General features: G+C 41.2%; 1 protein-coding gene across 5 annotated transcripts in view; it reads left to right on the forward strand.

The window, feature by feature from the left end:
• Positions 1-17799, forward strand: part of ERC1 (ELKS/RAB6-interacting/CAST family member 1) — a 539904-nt gene that overhangs the window by 466402 nt on the left and 55703 nt on the right. For 3 of the 5 annotated variants that reach the window (XM_054035177.1, XM_054035195.1, XM_054035185.1), the window contains one exon: positions 11261-11362. In XM_054035177.1, coding sequence (XP_053891152.1) covers positions 11261-11362 — 102 coding nt within the window. Of the gene's footprint in view, positions 1-11260; positions 11363-13219; positions 13287-17799 lie in introns of all 5 variants that reach the window. The other 2 variants (XM_054035205.1, XM_054035214.1) reach the window with 1 other exon arrangement.

The raw sequence follows: 17799 nt of genomic DNA on the forward strand, positions 1-17799 counted from the left end.
CGCTTCTCCCCCTCCCTCCTAGGCTTGAGAGCCTGGGGGGAGGAGGCAGGGCTGGGGATTTGGGGAAGGGGTGGAGCTGAGGCGGGACGGGGGGTGGGGTAAGAAAAAAACGGGGGCGGCCAAAATTGTTTCTGCTTGGGGCAGCAAAAATCCTAGAGCTGGTAGCAATGAACAGGACTGCAGTTTATTTTAGAACAGATGTAACTAAAACACACAACCTTTATTACTTGAAAGCTGAGATTGGGATGATTTGAACTCTTGTAAAAGAAATGGCTGGAGGAGAAGGGCGTTAAGTCTCGTTATTGCTATTTAGTAAATCAGAGAACTGTAAACAAAGTGTGAGAGAACATATACTAACTTGTTAAATTATGGCAGGCCTGCACAACATGCGGCCCGCGTGGGCTCACTGTGCAGCCCGCGGGGGGGTCAGTAGGCAAGCTGGAGGGGTGGGGGGCTGAGGAGACAGGCTGGCAGTGGCGGGGGGGCAGGTGAGTCGGCGGGGAGGGAGGGGGGCTGAGTGGTGAGCCGGGGCAGTGGGGGGCTGAGGAGGTGAGCGGCAAGTCGGTGGCTGACCTGTTCTACTGATCTGGTCTGGCTCCCATCCCCTCTCCAAGGGTTGCAGCTGTCTGGAGGTGCTGCCTTCCACACCTTCTTCATTCACACCTCATTCATTCAACAGGGCAATTGATTACAAAGTGGGGGGAAGATCTTATTTTACTTCTAGCAAAAGGACATTTTTCTTTTACCTTGATTATACTACCTTAGGGGCCAGCTATAACATATTACCAAGGTTCAATACTGCTGTTTCAGCAGGGTGATGCTGGGGAAGGAGGGTTTTTTTCCATGGGGCAGGCAGCGCTGGGGGGGGGGTTGGGGAGGCTGGGCGGCACTGGGGGGTGTTTTGGCAGCGCGGGGGGGGTTGTTTCTGTGAGGCGGGTGGCGCTGGGAGGGGGTGTTGTGTTTCGGGGGTGGCTGGGTGGTGCTGGGGGGAGGGTCGGTGACGCTGGGGGGGGGTTCGGTGGGGCCGGGAGGGTTCGGCCCTCAGCTGTTTTCTTTGGAGTAATATGGCCCTCGCCACTTTACGAGTTGTGCAGGCCTGAATTATGGATACTCCATTATGGGGAATCCCAAACTCATGATCTGGTTTGGGATGACTTTTTTATCTGTGGTGCTAGCTTTGCAGAATCCAAACCAGTAACTCACAGTAGACTTTTCAGCAGGGGATCTTGTTAGTAACATGTGCCTTTCCTACGGCACCAATATTGCTCCAAGAGGCATCCCTGGATAGAGAAGATTTCAATTCAGTTTTTAAAAGATCAACACATATTAGATATACATGTTATATATTGGCCTGGAGATAAGTGAACGTCTGAGCTGCAGGGTTACTAAATGGTATACTTCCATTTGTTTAAAGTTGAAGTTTTCAAATGTGTGGCAGCCAAGTTTTCCAGGAAAAAAATGTGGGCAAATGAGCAGCAATATGGAAGAATTAAAACTATATGATAACTGAGCTGACAAAGTCTATCATTCAGTTATATAACAAATCTATAACATTATCAGCGGGTGATTGGAAAGTCTTTACCTCAGATATAATCTATGCTCAGTCCTGCATATCTTGGAAAATGCTGGCAGATGAATTGTGCATATGCTGTTTGCTGAAATAACAAAAACGAGAGACTCCATGAAGCAAGACAGTTCTGGTAATCCAGTTTAGTGATAACGCAGAAGGCTTTTCCCTGGACTCCTGTTGATCACATCAATCTGTTCTTAATTAGCAGTGAGGTCCCTACTGGTTATACTGAACATCCCCAAAAGGCATCTAGACCCAACTAAAGATGTCTCTTTTTTTAAGCCTCACAAATAAAGATGACATGTCAGAATGTAACCTCTCCATCAGGTTTGGAGAACACTCTGCAGGACCTTAAATATTTTAAGTGTGAAGGTGAAGCATGTAAATCAATTCACTCAGTCCCTTGATCTCTGCAGTAAAATCATGAGGGGACGTTACACGAGGCATCACACTATATTATCCCTGCAAAGAAATTATGGGTAGACAGGCGATTCACACAGCGATTGTCTTCTGCTTGTGTCTGCCCCGGTGGATACCAGTAGGGAGATCCTGGGAGCATTTGTACAGGGCATTGCTATCTACATGTTGAATACCTGCAAGGATACCCTGGGGGCCTTAACAATGAAAGTGTCCCGATTTTCAGAGATGCTGAATACCACAACTTCTGTTGAAGTTCACCACCTCTGAAAATCAGGCCCTTTTTTTGGAAAGTGTAGGGGACAATTTCCTGGTGCAAGTGCTGGAGGAACCAACTAGGGGCAGAGCTCTCTTGACCTGCTGCTCACAAACCGGGAAGAATTAGTAGGGGAAGCAAAAGTGGATGGGAACCTGGGAGGCAGTGACCATGAGATGGTCAAGTTCAGGATCCTGACACAAGGAAGAAAGGAGAGCAGCAGAAGATGGACCCTGGACTTCAGAAAAGCAGACTTTGACTCCCTCAGGGAACTGATGGGCAGGATCCCCTGGGAGAATAACATGAGGGGGAAAGGAGTCCAAGAGAGCTGGCTGTATTTTAAAGAATCCTTATTGAGGTTGCAGGAAAAAAACATCCCAATGTGTAGAAAGAACAGTAAATATGGCAGGCGACCAGCTTGGCTTAACAGTGAAATCCTTGCTGATCTTAAACGCAAAAAAGAAGCTTACAAGAAGTGGAAGATTGGACAAATGACCAGGGAGGAGTATAAAAATATTGCTCAAGCATGCAGGAGTGAAATCAGGAAGGCCAAATCACACTTGGAGTTGCAGCTAGCAGGAGATGTTAAGAGTAACAAGAAGGGTTTCTTCAGGTATGTTAGCAACAAGAAGAAAGTCAAGGAAAGTGTGGGCCCCTTACTGAATGAGGGAGGCAACCTAGTGACAGAGGATGTGGAAAAAGCTAATGTACTCAATGATTTTTTTGCCTCTGTCTTCACGAACAAGGTCAGCTCCCAGACTGCTGCACTGGGCAGCACAGTATGGGGAGAAGGTGACCAGCCCTCGGTGGAGAAAGAAGTGGTTCGGGACTATTTAGAAAAACTGGACGAGCACAAGTCCATGGGGCCGGATGCGCTGCATCTGAGGGTGCTCAAGGAGTTGGCGGATATGATTGCAGAGCCATTGGCCGTTATCTTTGAAAACTCATGGCGATCGGGGGAGGTCCCGGATGACTGGAAAAAGGCTAATGTAGTGCCCATCTTTAAAAAAGAGAAGGAGGAGGATCCGGGGAACTACAAGCCAGTCAGCCTCACCTCAGTCCCTGGAAAAATCATGGAGCAGGTCCTCAAGGAATCAATTCTGAAGCACTTAGAGGAGAGGAAAGTGATCAGGAACAGTCAGCATGGATTCACCAAGGGCAAGTCATGCCTGACTAACCTAATTGCCTTCTATGAGGAGATAACTGGCTCTGTGGATGAGAGGAAAGCAGTGGATGTGTTATTCCTTGACTTTAGCAAAGCTTTTGATACAGTCTCCCACAGTATTCTTGCCAGCAAGAATTCTGGATGAATGAACTATAAGGTGGATAGAAAGCTGGCTAGATCATCGGGCTCAACGGCTAGTGATCAACGGCTCCATGTCTAGTTGGCAGCTGGTTTCAAGTGGGGTGCCCCAAGGGTCGGTCCTGGGGCCGGTTTTGTTAAATATCTTCATTAATGATCTGAAGGATGCCGTGGACTGCACTCTCAACAAGTTTGCAGATGACACTAAACTGGGAGGAGTGGTAGAAACGCTGGAGGGTAGGGATAGTATACAGAGGGACCTAGACAAATTTGAGGATTGGGCCAAAAGAAACCTGATGAGGTTCAACAAGGACAAGTGCAGAGTCCTGCACTTAGGATGGAAGAATCCCATTCACTGTTACAGACTAGGGACCGAATGGCTAGGAAGCAGTTCTGCAGAAAAGGACCTAGGGGTTACAGTGGACGAGAAGCTGGATATGAGTCAACAGTGTGCCCTTGTTGCCAAGAAGGCTAACGGCATTTTGGGCTGTATAAGTAGGGGCATTGCCAGCAGATCGAGGGATGTGATCATTCCGCTCTATTCAACATTGGTGAGGCCTCATCTGGCCTCATCAACTGTGTCCAGTTTTGGGCCCCACACTACAAGAAGGATGTCGAAAAATTGGAAAGAGTCCAACGGAGGGCAACAAAAATGATTAGGGGGCTGGAGCACATGACTTATGAGGAGAGGCTGAGGGAACTGGGATTGTTTAGTCTGCAGAAGAGAAGAAAGAGGGGGGATTTGATAGCTGCTTTCAACTACCTGAAAGGGGGTTCCAAAGAGGATGGATCTAGACTGTTCTCAGTGGTACCTGATGACAAAACAAGGAGTAATGGTCTCAAGTTGCAGTGAGGGAGGTTTAGGTTGGATATTAGGAAAAACTTTTTCACAGGAGGGTGGTGAAGCATTGGAATGGGTTACCTAGGGAGGTGGTGGGATCTCCTTCCTTAGAGGTTTTTAAGGTCAGGCTTGACAAAGCTCTGGCTGGGATGATTTAGTTGGGAATTGGTCCTGCTTTGAGCAGAGGGTTGGACTAGATGACCTCCCGAGGTCCCTTCCAACCCTGATATTCTATGATTATGATTAAGTCTGTGCATTATCCTTGCAGTGGTGAGGAGGAGGATTTATTTACACATTGTTTCTGCATGTCTGTGCATTCAGTGAAACCCTCAACTCTGACTAAAAGAAACGAAGTGGGAGAGCAGCCTGTAGAAGATGACTCCTTTAACTCACTGAGAGACAGGCATACTGTCTCCACCACATATCCATTTGTCACAAGTATAGTCATTATATTAACAATGATGTAATCTGGGTCTTTTGTAAACTTTACATTAAAGGATTAACAAAGCTTGTTTAGGCTAGTTAGAAGAGCCAGGAACTCCACTAATCAGATGTTTTACCAAAACTGAGAGAATAGTCATTTTTGCTAGTATGCTCTGTAATGGAAGAATAGATTTTATGAATATCCCATCCTGATGCAAGTCTTTTGGGAACCTCTCTGTATATCTGATAAAAATAACTTAGTGCAATATGAATATGAACCAGACTGGCTGAATGCAGACAGTGTGTAACTTTTAGAGCCTTAGTTCTTCTCTTGCTCTCCCTAGTCTCTGAAGACCCTCTCTGGAGAGAAAGCGTGATCTGTCCCTGAAGTTGAAATTTGAGTTCAAAATCTTGCCAGATAAAGGTGTCCTCCAGGCACTGGCCATCCTTCACAAATGTTAAAGAGAACTATGTGTGGTCATGATACAGTATAAATGTATTTAATGTAACATTTTATACAAACTGTGCCCTAAAGTGTAGTATAGAGTTGAGTTAAATCAGTGGTTTTTAAATTGACCCGTGGAGTTCAGTGATCTAACATCTGTCAGTCTTCAGGTAGTGGTAGTTCCGGCTATTTGCTCCCCTGTGTAGGACTCCTGTAGAGTTTCTAAAGTATTTCACCACTAAGTTCCATAATACATCTCTCTACACTCTGTGCATCTGCTCCATATCAGTCTTTGTTAAGGGTTAATTTAACTGTGATAAAATCTGTAGACAGACACCAGAATTTCGAGTGTTAGTGAACACAAAAGGTGAGCAGAAGCAAACTATACAATGACCTGGAGAGTTTAAAGCAGGGAGAAATCCCATACTAATAAATGTGAAATCCTACATCAGGAGAGAAGAAATAAGTAACACATTTAAAAAAGGTGTCACCAAACAGCTACATCCATCATATTTTCTCTTTAATACTTTCCCATTATATGTAACCAACTGGTGTAATTTCAGTGGGAGAGATTTGGGACCTAAGTAGGGTGTTCAAAAAAGAGGCATTCCTACAGAGAATATCCCGTCTAAAAAAGTAAAGTACAGTATGAAAAGATTTTAGAACCACTGGGTTAACTAAAACAAAAGAACAGACACACAGAAATTAAGAGATACAGGCAAGGAAGAAAAGAGATTTTCAGATGAGATTTGAACTGCGGGGGAGAATCTGTGAGGAAGATGGATACTGGATGGCTGTTCCAGATGTTGAGATGCAGAAGACATGGTTCTTGTAGCAGAAGTGGTGAGATTGTGTGACGGGGCAGCGCGGAGGCCAGTGTTGAATAAGTGAAGGGAGTAGGGAGGGAAGTAGTGACAAAGTAGCAGATTCATGGAGGCTTTTACAAACAGAGGACAAGATGAGTTTGTGCTGCTGGTATAGCTCATCATAGCAATGAAGGAAATAATATTTTAAACCAAGAGACAAACCCAATGCCCTTTCAGAGGTCATACTTCAGAGATTAACAGCTCAGAGTCCGTGGAGTCCTGATGAAGGCTTTGACACCCCTGTCATGTGAAAAAGGATACCATAATTGAGACTTCATTTTTTTGATGGAGAGGATCTTATTTGATATTAATTATTATATAAGAATGTCCTCTGTTGGTTTTCTCTTTTTTCTTAAGTGATTGGTGGTGCACAGGGAAGGAATCTCTTACCTGAGGAAGCCTGTGGTATATCAGGTAAAACATGTGGGACAACTGAGAAACCTAGCATAATCAGTTTCTAACACAGAAGTGCTGTTTTATATCCATTTTCAGCCTTAGCTTTGAGTGGCACATGCACACAGCAGTTACTCTCCCAAAGAAACATAAAGCAAAAATTTCGGTCTAAGGCGCAGCTCTTATGTGTGCAAGTTCTGAAAGCTAACCGTGCAGTTTCCCACCTGAGGCATTCCCAATGCCACAGATGTGTCTGCTTCACTCATTCCCTTCCCACAGGATATAGTGGTTAGACCACTGTGTTCCCAGATTTTTTACAGTGGCATAAGAATGCTTGCCATTGGGTCTGAGCAGAGGTACGCCACAACCCCATAAGGTGAGAAAGGAAGTGACTGTGTAGTAGCCCAATGACATAGCAGTTAAGACTGCAGGATGCTGGAGATGGGAGTGGGGAAAGTTACATGTTTCCCCATAGTATAGTAAGCTTTTTTCCTCATAAACACTTCCAGCTATGTAAGGCTATGTTCTAGAAATTTCCATCCTGCATATTCTGTAGCTGTAGGAGAGGAACTCAGTACAGTTATTCCAGGCGCTCAGCAGACTCCTAATTAGAAGTCCCCAATTAGCTTTCAGAAGTCCATAGAAGTTTTTTGTTTCCATGCCCAATATAAGCAGAGGCTTATAAAAATACTCCTTATTTTTCAGCCCTATGCATGGAGTTGGGAATGGATTTTATCATTCATTATTAACCAAATGACTTTGCTTTCACTGACTTCTTTAACAAAGAATATTCATACTTGAAAAAAAAAATCATTTCAAATGGTATCCTACCAGTAAATAGACATTTGTTATTTCTATCTTGATATTTTTTGCTAAATTTCGAAGATCTGTGTATTCCATCTCTTTAATGGCTGTCATCTAGAACTTCCAGTGAAATCATAATGCTGAATTTGTAACATCTTCATGCTAAGCCGTGGATATCAGAACAAGGTTAAAGCTTAACAGCAGAAGTAGCAGAAAGTGAAGTTAGGCTGTCAGGGAGAGAAATCCTTTTTGAAAACTTAAAAAAATAAAAATAGAAATACAGAAAATGACTGACTGGGTGAACTGTTTTGTATGTTACTTTCATCACAGGGGTGTTGCAAGAGTTAATTTGGGTTGGGATTTTCAAAGAAGCCTAAGGGAGTTAAGCCCCTAAATCAAATTGAAATGGAATGAGGATCTGAGTGCCTAACTCTTTTAGGTTCCTTTAAAAACCCTAGCCTTACAGTCTGTAAAATTCTCTAAACATAGTAAGTGCTGTATAATTGCTAAGTTCTAGTAGTATATTTCCTATTGGATCATTGTGAAAGCCACTTGAAAACAAATCAGTAATGTATATAATGTCTTCAGTCCCACTTCACAAGTTTTGTGAATGAGAGGCATTCTTTTTCCAATGTTTATCTCTGTGTAGCCTTCTGTTCCTATGATGGCTCTAAGACAGTTTTTACAAGTGTTAGCATGCATTGAAACTTGTCAACCATGCAATGCTTCTCAAAGTCATTGCTTTCATTTTGTGCAGCCAATGAGTGCTGCTGTATTGAAATTCATGTTAAATATAACTCAGTTCCCATAATGCCATCTTGACAACTAACTAATTAGTTATTTGTAAAGTGCTATGAAAGTGCAAATAGTATTAATAGTATTAATATTGACTGATGAAGAGTAGGACTGGTAATTCAGATCTTGTTTGCCTTAATGGAAAAAAGGGGCAGTACAATTCTGTAAGGTTAAGTTGCTGGTTTTTCAAGTGCAATTTAGTGGTAATCACTGTTAAATTAACCCAAAATCTAAAATTTAAAACTTGCCTACAACAACTTTGAAAGCCCCTGCTATTCAACATGCAGTCAAATGAAATCTGAATTCTCTATCCTAAGAAGGATCATTAAAGTGGTAGCATCTACTGAGAAACTATTCAGTTATGGAGAGAGTGAATCACTAACAGGTATTTCTCCAAACAGCTTTGAACATTTATTTAATGTATATTATTATTTAGTAAATCTTTAGCTATGTAATGTATAAAGACATACATAAAACTGTTGTTTATCTTCCCTAATGTAGGATTCTCAAACTTTTTCATATTTTGAGGACCACATTTTAATAGAGCATTTGTCTCAGGGACACCTCCCCTTGCATTTGCTTGTTGGGATAGTAATATTAATCTTAAAGCAGGTCAGCAACTGGAAACAAAGAGCGCAGGCACCATGTGATATGCCAACTCTCCTCAGACTACCAGCAAGTGTTCCATGGATCTCAGTATGAGAACCACTGACTAAATAAATCCCATACAAAACACTTTTACTTTTTCACTATTGCCTCAGCCTTACCTTAAGTGCAATTCAGGAAAGAGGAACATAGGAATTATCAAACTGGACCAGACTGAGGATACGTCTGCTCCAGTATCGTGTCTCTGGCAGTGGCTAGTACCAGGTCAAGGACATTTTATCCTGTCTAATCTGACTGTGTGGGTGGTGGTATTATTGATATACATAATATAACTTTTTTTTATTTTACTAAACCCTGGAGCTCAATATCATGTTGCCATGAGTTCCATATGTGATTTATCAGGGGGTAGCCGTGTTAGTCTGTATCTACAAAAACAACAAGGAGTCTGGTGGCACCTTAAAGACTAACAGATTTATTTGGGCATAAGCTTTCGTGGGTAAAAACCTCACTTCTTCGGATGCATAGAGTGAAAGTTACAGATGCAGGCATTGTATACTGACACATGGAGAGCAGGGAGTTACTTCGCAAGTGGAGAACCAGTGTTGACAGGCCAATTCTATCAGGGTGGATGTAGTCCACTCCCAATAATGGATGAGGAGGTGTCAATTCCAGGAGAGGAAAAGCTGCTTCTGTAATGAGCTAGCCAGTCCCTATTCAAGCCCAGATTAATGGTGTTAAATTTGCAAATGAATTTTAGTTCTGCTGTTTCTCTTTGAAGTCTGTTTCTGAAGTTTTTTTGTTCAGTGATAATGACTTTTAAATCTGTAATAGAATGACCAGGGAGATTGAAGTGTTCACTTACTGGCTTATGTATGTTACCATTCCTGATGTCCGATTTGTGTCCATTTGTTCTTTTGCGGAGGGACTGTCCGGTTTGGCCAATGTACATGGCAGAGGGGCATTGCTGGCACATGATGGCATATATAACATTAGTGGATGTGCAGGTGAATGAGCCCTTGATGATGTGGCTGATGTGGTTGGGTCCTCTGATGGTGTCGCCAGAGTAGATATGGGGACAGAGTAGGCAACGAGGTTTGCCACAGGGATTGGTTCCTGGGTTGGTGTTTCTGTGGTGTGGTGTGTAGTTGCTGGTGAGTATTTGCTTCAGGTTGGGGGGTTGTCTGTAAGCGAGGACTGGCCTGCCTCCCAAGGTCTGTGAGAGTGAAGGATCATTTTCCAGGATAGGTTGTAGATCGTGGATAATGCGCTGGAGAGATTTTAGCTGGGGGCTGTATGTGATGAATGGTAACATTCAGAAACAGACTTCAAAGAGAAATAGCAGAACTAAAATTCATTTGCAAATATAACACCATTAATCTGGGCTTGAATAGGGACTGGGAGTGGCTGGCTCATTACAGAAGCAGCTTTTCCTCTCCTGGAATTGACACCTCCTCATCCATTATTGGGAGTGGACTACATCCACCCTGATTGAATTGGCCCTGTCAACACTGGTTCTCCACTTGTGAAGTAACTCCCTGCTCTCCATGTGTCAGTATATAATGCCTGCCTCTGTAACTTTCACTCTATGCATCCGAAGAAGTGAGGTTTTTACCCACAAAAGCTTATGCCCAAATAAATCTGTTAGTCTTTAAGGTGCCACCAGACTCCTTGTTGTATATGTGATTTATGTTTTGTGTAAAAATATAAAAAGTAATTACTTTGATCGGTTTTAAAATTTGTTTCCTTTTAATTTCATTGGACATACCTTGTTCTTGTATTATGAAATAGTAACTAGGAGTTTCCAACTGACTTCATGCAATTGCTATTTGATATATCTCTATTATGTTACCTCTAATTCATCTTCCCTCCAAAGTAATTATTTCTCATCTTTATAAACTCCCACATAACAAACTTTCTCTCTCTCTCTCTCTCTCTCTCTCTCAATTTTTCTTACCTTTCTTTGGACTTTTTCCATTTCTGCGATGTCCTTTTTGAAAACTGTATTTGAGTATTCAAATGGAGAGTGTACTTTTTCTGGCGCGTAGGTTTATATTATGCCATTTATAATATCTTCAGTATTGATTTGTATCTCCTTATTAATATGGCTTCATAGTTTGTTTTCTTTTTGACCAACACTTTGCATTTAACAGATGTTTTCATTGAGCTGTCCACATTGATGCCTTTTTCCTTAAGCAGTTTAATCAAGAACTTAATTTCCCTGTACACACATGCACAGTGCAATCGTTAAGTGCAACTCGGAGGATGAGAAAGTTAATTACAAAGCTAATTTAGCTGCACAGTGAAGTGAAGTGGGCTGTATGTGCTAGCTAATTTTTACTTTTGCTTTGTAGCTACACTTAATCTATTGTATGTTGTGAATTTTGTACAAGTATTGTGTACTTTGAATATCAATGATTTTCATGCACAGAGTAGTGCACAGTGTTATAAGCTGCATTTCCTTGGCTATTTCCCTCTGCCTTGTAGCACTTACATTTACTTTCAACTGAGTAAATTGAATTTCTCATTCTTTTTCCCTCATAGACTCAGAATCGCATGAAGTTGATGGCAGATAACTATGAGGATGACCACCTCAAATCCTCATCCCATTCCAACCAAACTAACCACAAACCCTCTCCAGACCAGGTAATACTTCTCTTCTTTTCTCTTTTAAAATAATAATAATATGTGGAGATATACCTATCTCATAGAACTGGAAGGAACCCTGAAAGGTCATCAAGTCCAGCTCCCTGCCTTCACTAGCAGGACCAAGTACTGATTTTGCCCCAGCTTCCCTAAGTGGCCCCCTCAAGGATTGAACTCTCAACCCTGGGTTTAGCAGGCCAATGCTCAAACCGCTGAGCTATCCCCTCCCCCCATGACTTTTAACTACTGGGCCTGATTATTTTTGAGTCATATGTAGCTTTTCCCAACATGCATGAAGTATCTGGGAACAAAAACAACATTCTAGAGTGAACTTAGAAGATAGAGATGGTTGCAGCTGTTTTGCTGGCTTTCCTGAAGACCCTTGCAAGATGCACAGATGCTCCCAAGTACTGCGTTGTCTTTAGTGGGATGAAGAGGGGACAAAGGAATGTTAATGTCTTGACTATCCCATGAAACATAAGGCAGGAGCTGTCTCCTAGTACGTTCAGATTTCAGTAATACAAGTCACCTGTTCTGAAGTGCTTGGAGTGGCTTCATCATTCTTGCTGTAACTTGTGAGAATAATCACCTCTAATAAGGGTCCTGAACTATTTCTCTCTGTGAATAGCAGGAAATCTTGGTCAGGATCAGCTTATTGGTCCCTGGATTGTGTGTGGGCAATTACTTGCATTTCCCAGAAGGAAATCTTCACTTGTATGCCAGATGAGCACAAGTTGTTCCCTCTGAAGCTCAGTGGGTCATGAACTGAAAGAAGATCAATTTACCATTTCTAAGGCATAGTAGAGCCTCATGTGTCATTTACTAATATCAGCCATGTATTTGATATCCATCCCTTGGGTAACACAGAGACTGCCAACCTAATTACAAATTTCACATTGAAACCTCACGTGTTCCAGGGTAATTAAAACATTCAAAAACTGTAATTGCTCCCTAGACTGAGACATGGGAATACCTTACCTTTCTCAATCCTCTGGCTGACCTGTAAGTAGCATTGATGGGTTCTGAAGGGAGCTGGATCTCATCCTGGTCTGCTGAAGAATGGGTCATTGTAACATGGCAGTTCTGAGGGGAATGAAAGTAGAAAATGGAAGAGCCTAAACACATATATACCCCTCCAAAAATCCCATATTTCAAAACTTCCTTTCATATCTACACCAGACTTCCTCTGAAAATAATATTGTGAAAAAGTGTTGAAGACATGGTGTTCATTGCTCTGGAGGGGATAAAAGTGATGCAAACACAGGAATGAGTATAAAATTTTCTTACTACTTAACCACCTTCCTGGGGTTGTAAATGAAGAACCTCATGAATGAGTGGCTTGAGGCCTCCAGGACATTCTTTGCAGGTGTCAGACCTATTTTCTTTGAGGGAAGGATTATCAATATTGAAGATCAAAACAGTGGTCTCCAAATCTCAATTTCCTGGGGAGTAGAAGAGTATCTGCTATTTTACACACTGAAATGTTGTAGTGAAATAAGGGCATTTTCCAAATGTGTATATGGCACCTGACTGAAAATGAAGGCATTGGTAGCATGAACAGGTTAAGAACCAAAAGAGTTTTATGTATGATCTCGCAGTGGGGGACAGGTTACATTTTCAGTTTATGTAAACAAATTCTGAGTAATTGAGTAGAGTTTAAAAGAGAATTAAGAAAGCTGTTTCCAATGGTTCAAGTTATTGGAAAGCGGCAGAGCAGAGGACACAGGGAGTTGGAGGCCACTTTTTTCTACAACTAGTACTTTATAATTATGTCTGTGCTTTAAATACTAACCAACTCTTTATTTCATTCCCATGCTGCTCTGGGGCTTTTTCCCCTTGTCATCTCTCAACCAATAGGATGAGGAGGAGGGTATTTGGGCATAGCCAATCAGATGCTCTTAGTTCAGCCATTTTGTTCAGAACGGTGAGAATCAGCTTTCCTTACCAGTAGAAAAGTTTCCCACAGTCACTCTTGCATCTTGCTTCTGTGTGATTCATGAAATCCGGGTGTGTTTCCTTTCCCTTTTTCACGTGGTCTATGCATGTGAATGTTTCCTACTTATTTGTTGTGTTTTTTTATTTCTTCTGTGTGTTGAGAATCAAGTTACTGTATTGTTTCATGACATTATGGGGAGAACTTTCCAGGGCATGTAATTGAGTTTATATGTTTATATGCAAAGCAACACCACGATTCACGTGAAAGAGAGCAGGAAATGTGTCCTCTACAATTTACCATTAACCTCATGGTGGAAAATGTTTCCAGTCAGACAATTTTGGTTTTTCACAAAGCAATTTGCATTGTAACCAAACCTTTTTTAAATCCTGGTCAGTAATGAATGAGCTCACAGGTAATATTTCTACCTGGAGATTACATATTTTGAGCATGTTGAGCTCTGCTGCTGAGAACAGTGCCAGATAGATGACCCAAAGCACCAAGTTGCCACAAATATGTATTAACTCAGAGGAGGCGGCTACTAATAATGACTTCTCAGAATAAGGACTCTTAGAAAATTAATAGAAAAAATAAGACTCTCCAATTTCTCTCTACATTCCCCTGATTTATTGCCACATTACATATGTGTCATTGCACAGATCAAGTCAATCAGCTGGAAAATGTATTCCACCTGTGACAGTCAAACTTTAATTTCATGCCTTGGGATTTGAACTGAGGAAATCTCTTTTATGGAAAAAAATTGATAATGTGATTAATTCACACTCCTTGGTGATCTCACACTCCTTTTGAGTCACTTCTCTTGCAATGCTTGTGTGTTACTGTCTGGTGTTAAGTGTGTAAAGCAATTAGGATGTGTGTAAAGCTCTTGCTGAAGAATGCCATTAAGGATGGAGAGATGAGGTAAGTTGATGGCGAAAAGGAAGAAAGAACTATGAAGGTAGGAGTCATTCGAACTGATGTTCATTCCAAATTAAAAAGATGGTGTAGCAGATACTGATCAAAAAGATCTTTCCATTGACCACCCTGTATACTGAGAAAGGAAGAAAGCTTAGGAAAATGTGTGCTGAGTTTCTTTACCATTTTCACAGACTAGAAGTTTGCCAAATTAAGGCAGATGTGGGTTGCCTGTCTGTTAAGCACACACATTTTCTTCAGCTTCCATGCCACAGCAGAGAAGCAAAGAAGAAACACTACATATTCTGAGGATAATGTGGTAGCTAAAGGCCTCTCCTCCAATATATCCCAACAGAGAAGACTGTCAAGCACAAGCCCTTCATATATACCCCAGCAGGGGGAAGAGTGTGAGAGTAATAAGTGCCTCCCAAGCCAGTGATCCCTAGTGTGATAACATTTTTAGCAGAGTGTTCCATGTATACTAGAAGGAGAGAGTGTGCCACAGCCCTTCCCACTTCTTATATGCTAGAAAGAGAAGGTTTGTTGGCCAGAGAGTCCATTTTTTATTTTTGCAGTTGTAAAATTTAGTTAATTTATTTGAGTTCATTAACATAAGAGATTGATAGCGCAGGAAGCCAGCTTTGTTTTTTTCAAGAAATTGTTCTGGCCATGGGCATCTATACACCTCTGCTCAGTACTGAAGAAAAAGGGCTTTTATCCATGGTGCATTAGTCTGCTCTAGAGGGGCATAAATTCTAGTGCACACTAGTGTGTTGCACACTACATGGTTTGTGTGGACCTTGCTGGCATGAACTAAGAATTCTACTGTGCATGTTGATGTAGCCCCATTTCAAACAGTACTATGTTAGTGCTCAGTAGGGAACTTTTAATGCTCACCAGGCACGTCACATGGGCCAGTTAGTGCATAAAACGCTAGTGCACACTAGAATTTATGTCCCTGTAGTGCAGACAAACACACACTAGAGGCCACCAAAACATTTATTGCATGTAACTAAATGTTTATACTGTAGCATCTGAACCTGACCCAAATTACTGGTAATGTTTAATTATACTTAACTCAGTGCATGACAGCAGTATTGTAGACATGCTCTCTTGAAACATAGCACTGCCTCTACAAGTATGTACTATATATACAGCTGCACTGTGTGGTACTGTGTGCTCAGAGACTGCAAATCTAACAGAAGTGCTTTACCTGTGACAAACCATGACAATCTTCTCTGTAGCCTCACTGCCTTACCTTCTGGATTCTTTCCACCTTATCCTTTCATCCCCATAGGTGCTCTTATTCATCTATTTTGGATACCCTTTTCTTTTGTTCTTTCTTAGAGTATGCTCATTTTGTATGAGCATCAACTCTGCCCCTTTATGCTTCTCAAGTGTTAAATTCTGCTAGCCATTGGCAATGGGAGTGCTATAGTTGGTTTATTACTGCTCATTGTTACCAATAATAGTATGGTTTTATGTATGCTAACATAAGAGTGTCTGAGCGATTGGTTGAAGTAGGATTGAGTGGACTTGTAGGCTGTAAAGTTTTACATTGTTTTATTTTTGAATGCAGTTATATTTTTTATATAATTCTACATTTGTAAGTTAAACTTTCATGATAGAGATTGCACTACAGTACTTGTATTAGGTGAATTGAAAAATACTATTTGTTTTTTTACAGTGCAGATATTTGTAATAAAAAATAAATATAAAGTGAGCACTGTACACTTTGCAATCTGTGTTGTAATTGAAATCAATCTATTTGAAAATGTAGAAAACATCCAAAAATATTTAAGTAAATGATATTTTATTATTGTTTAACAGTGCAATTAATCTAATTTAATTTTTTTTATCACACAGTTAATCATGATTAATTATTTTAATCGCTTGACAGCCCTAGTTTTATTGTTTTAAAACATAACATTTCAGAGCTCAGGTGGTGTTGAGACTGCATTCCTACTTGATTCCCGAAGTTGTGTTGGACTTTCATTTGAATCAATTTGTTAATTTATCTTTTTTTTAAGACCCCACTCCTCTCCAGGAGATAAGAAATTCCATACCTTGGATGTTTCAAGGGCCTTGTTATCCTACCTTGATGGAATAAAAGCTTTTTAGACTTTATCCTCATCTTTTTATTGTCCTCTCTGGTGCTTCTAAGGGTCAAACCATCTCCTCTCAGAGAAGTTCAAAATAGATTATGTAGTATATATCAATGTGCTATCATATGGTCCTCCAAATATTCAAGCTCACTCCACTAGGGCATAAGCTATGCCCTCTGCTTGCTTCAGGAACATTCCTGTATGCAAAAATTGCAAGGCAGTGATGTGGAATAATCATCTTACTTTTCTTAAATACAATGTTTTTGACCTGATTGCAAGATCAGATACCAAATTTGGTAGGTCAGTGTTATAACATTTTTCAGTTAGTGACAGTCAGGGCTCCTCAGTCCCACTTTCCAGATGGGTCACTGCTTGTCAGTCACCTAGAGTGGGGATCCCCACGGACACATACTTGAAGAAGAGAACAGTTACTTACCTTATAGAAACTGTGGTTCTTCAAGATGCTGTCATCCAGGTGGATTCTAAAACACATCTTCCATTCCCACTTTTTGTTGTCCTCCTTCTCTGGGATTCAAAATTAGTGGGAGAACTGAGGGATGGCTTCATTTGGTCTGTCCTCTATACCTTTGGCAGGGGGGCACAAGAGACATTGCTATTCCAAAGATTCTGATCTTGCACACGTGGGATACATGCACACCTACAGTGGGATCCATACAGATGACAACATCCTGACAAACCGTGGTTACTATAATATAAGTAACTGTTCTTTCCAAGCCCTGCCTGCCTACTGGATTAATACTGCACCTTCTCTGCTATAACTCCATTGGCTCTGTTGAAAGCTTGTCCTTCCTAGTGACTTGACTACCGTGGTGTAGGTATCAGTGCCATAGCAGTGAAGCCAATATTTACTACTGTCCCAGTTCTTAGTAAGCAATTTATGAACCTGATAATTTTGTCTTGTGTTTTATTATTTACCATTCTGCTTAGACGTCATCTCCTTCCCACCTTCTGTCTTAGTTCATTGCCCACTTTAGCATATAGTCCTTCAGCCTGACATGTCACATCTCTCATTCTTCTGGGCTGTCCTATTCCAGACTAACATACATTCCAGCCTTTGGAATGCCTTCAGCCCATTACCCTTCTCTCTAGTTCATACATTTATTTCTTTAACTTGTTTTTTACTCCATGCTAATTTGCTATCCTCAAGATATCTTGTCTTTTATGTCTTATCAACAAGCACAAAATAACTGATCTTTCTTGAAGCATCATTCCTCTTCTTCCTGATTTTGGGATGATGAGACTAAGATTTCCAGATGGAATTGTGTAATCTGTAGGTCTGGGATGAATTAAATGATCATCTTCCTGCTACCCTCACATATCAAATAAAAGCACAAATAGAGACATATTTTCTAAAACATTCAGAACAAATGGCTCATTTTTGTTGATAAAGATTTGGGCTTTTCAGCAAACCACTTGCAAGAAGGACTTCATTCATTTAAACCAAAGGAGATTGTTCCCTGAGT

The sequence above is a fragment of the Malaclemys terrapin genome, chromosome 1 (genome assembly GCF_027887155.1).
Source record: "Malaclemys terrapin pileata isolate rMalTer1 chromosome 1, rMalTer1.hap1, whole genome shotgun sequence".
Taxonomy (NCBI): domain Eukaryota; kingdom Metazoa; phylum Chordata; order Testudines; family Emydidae; genus Malaclemys; species Malaclemys terrapin.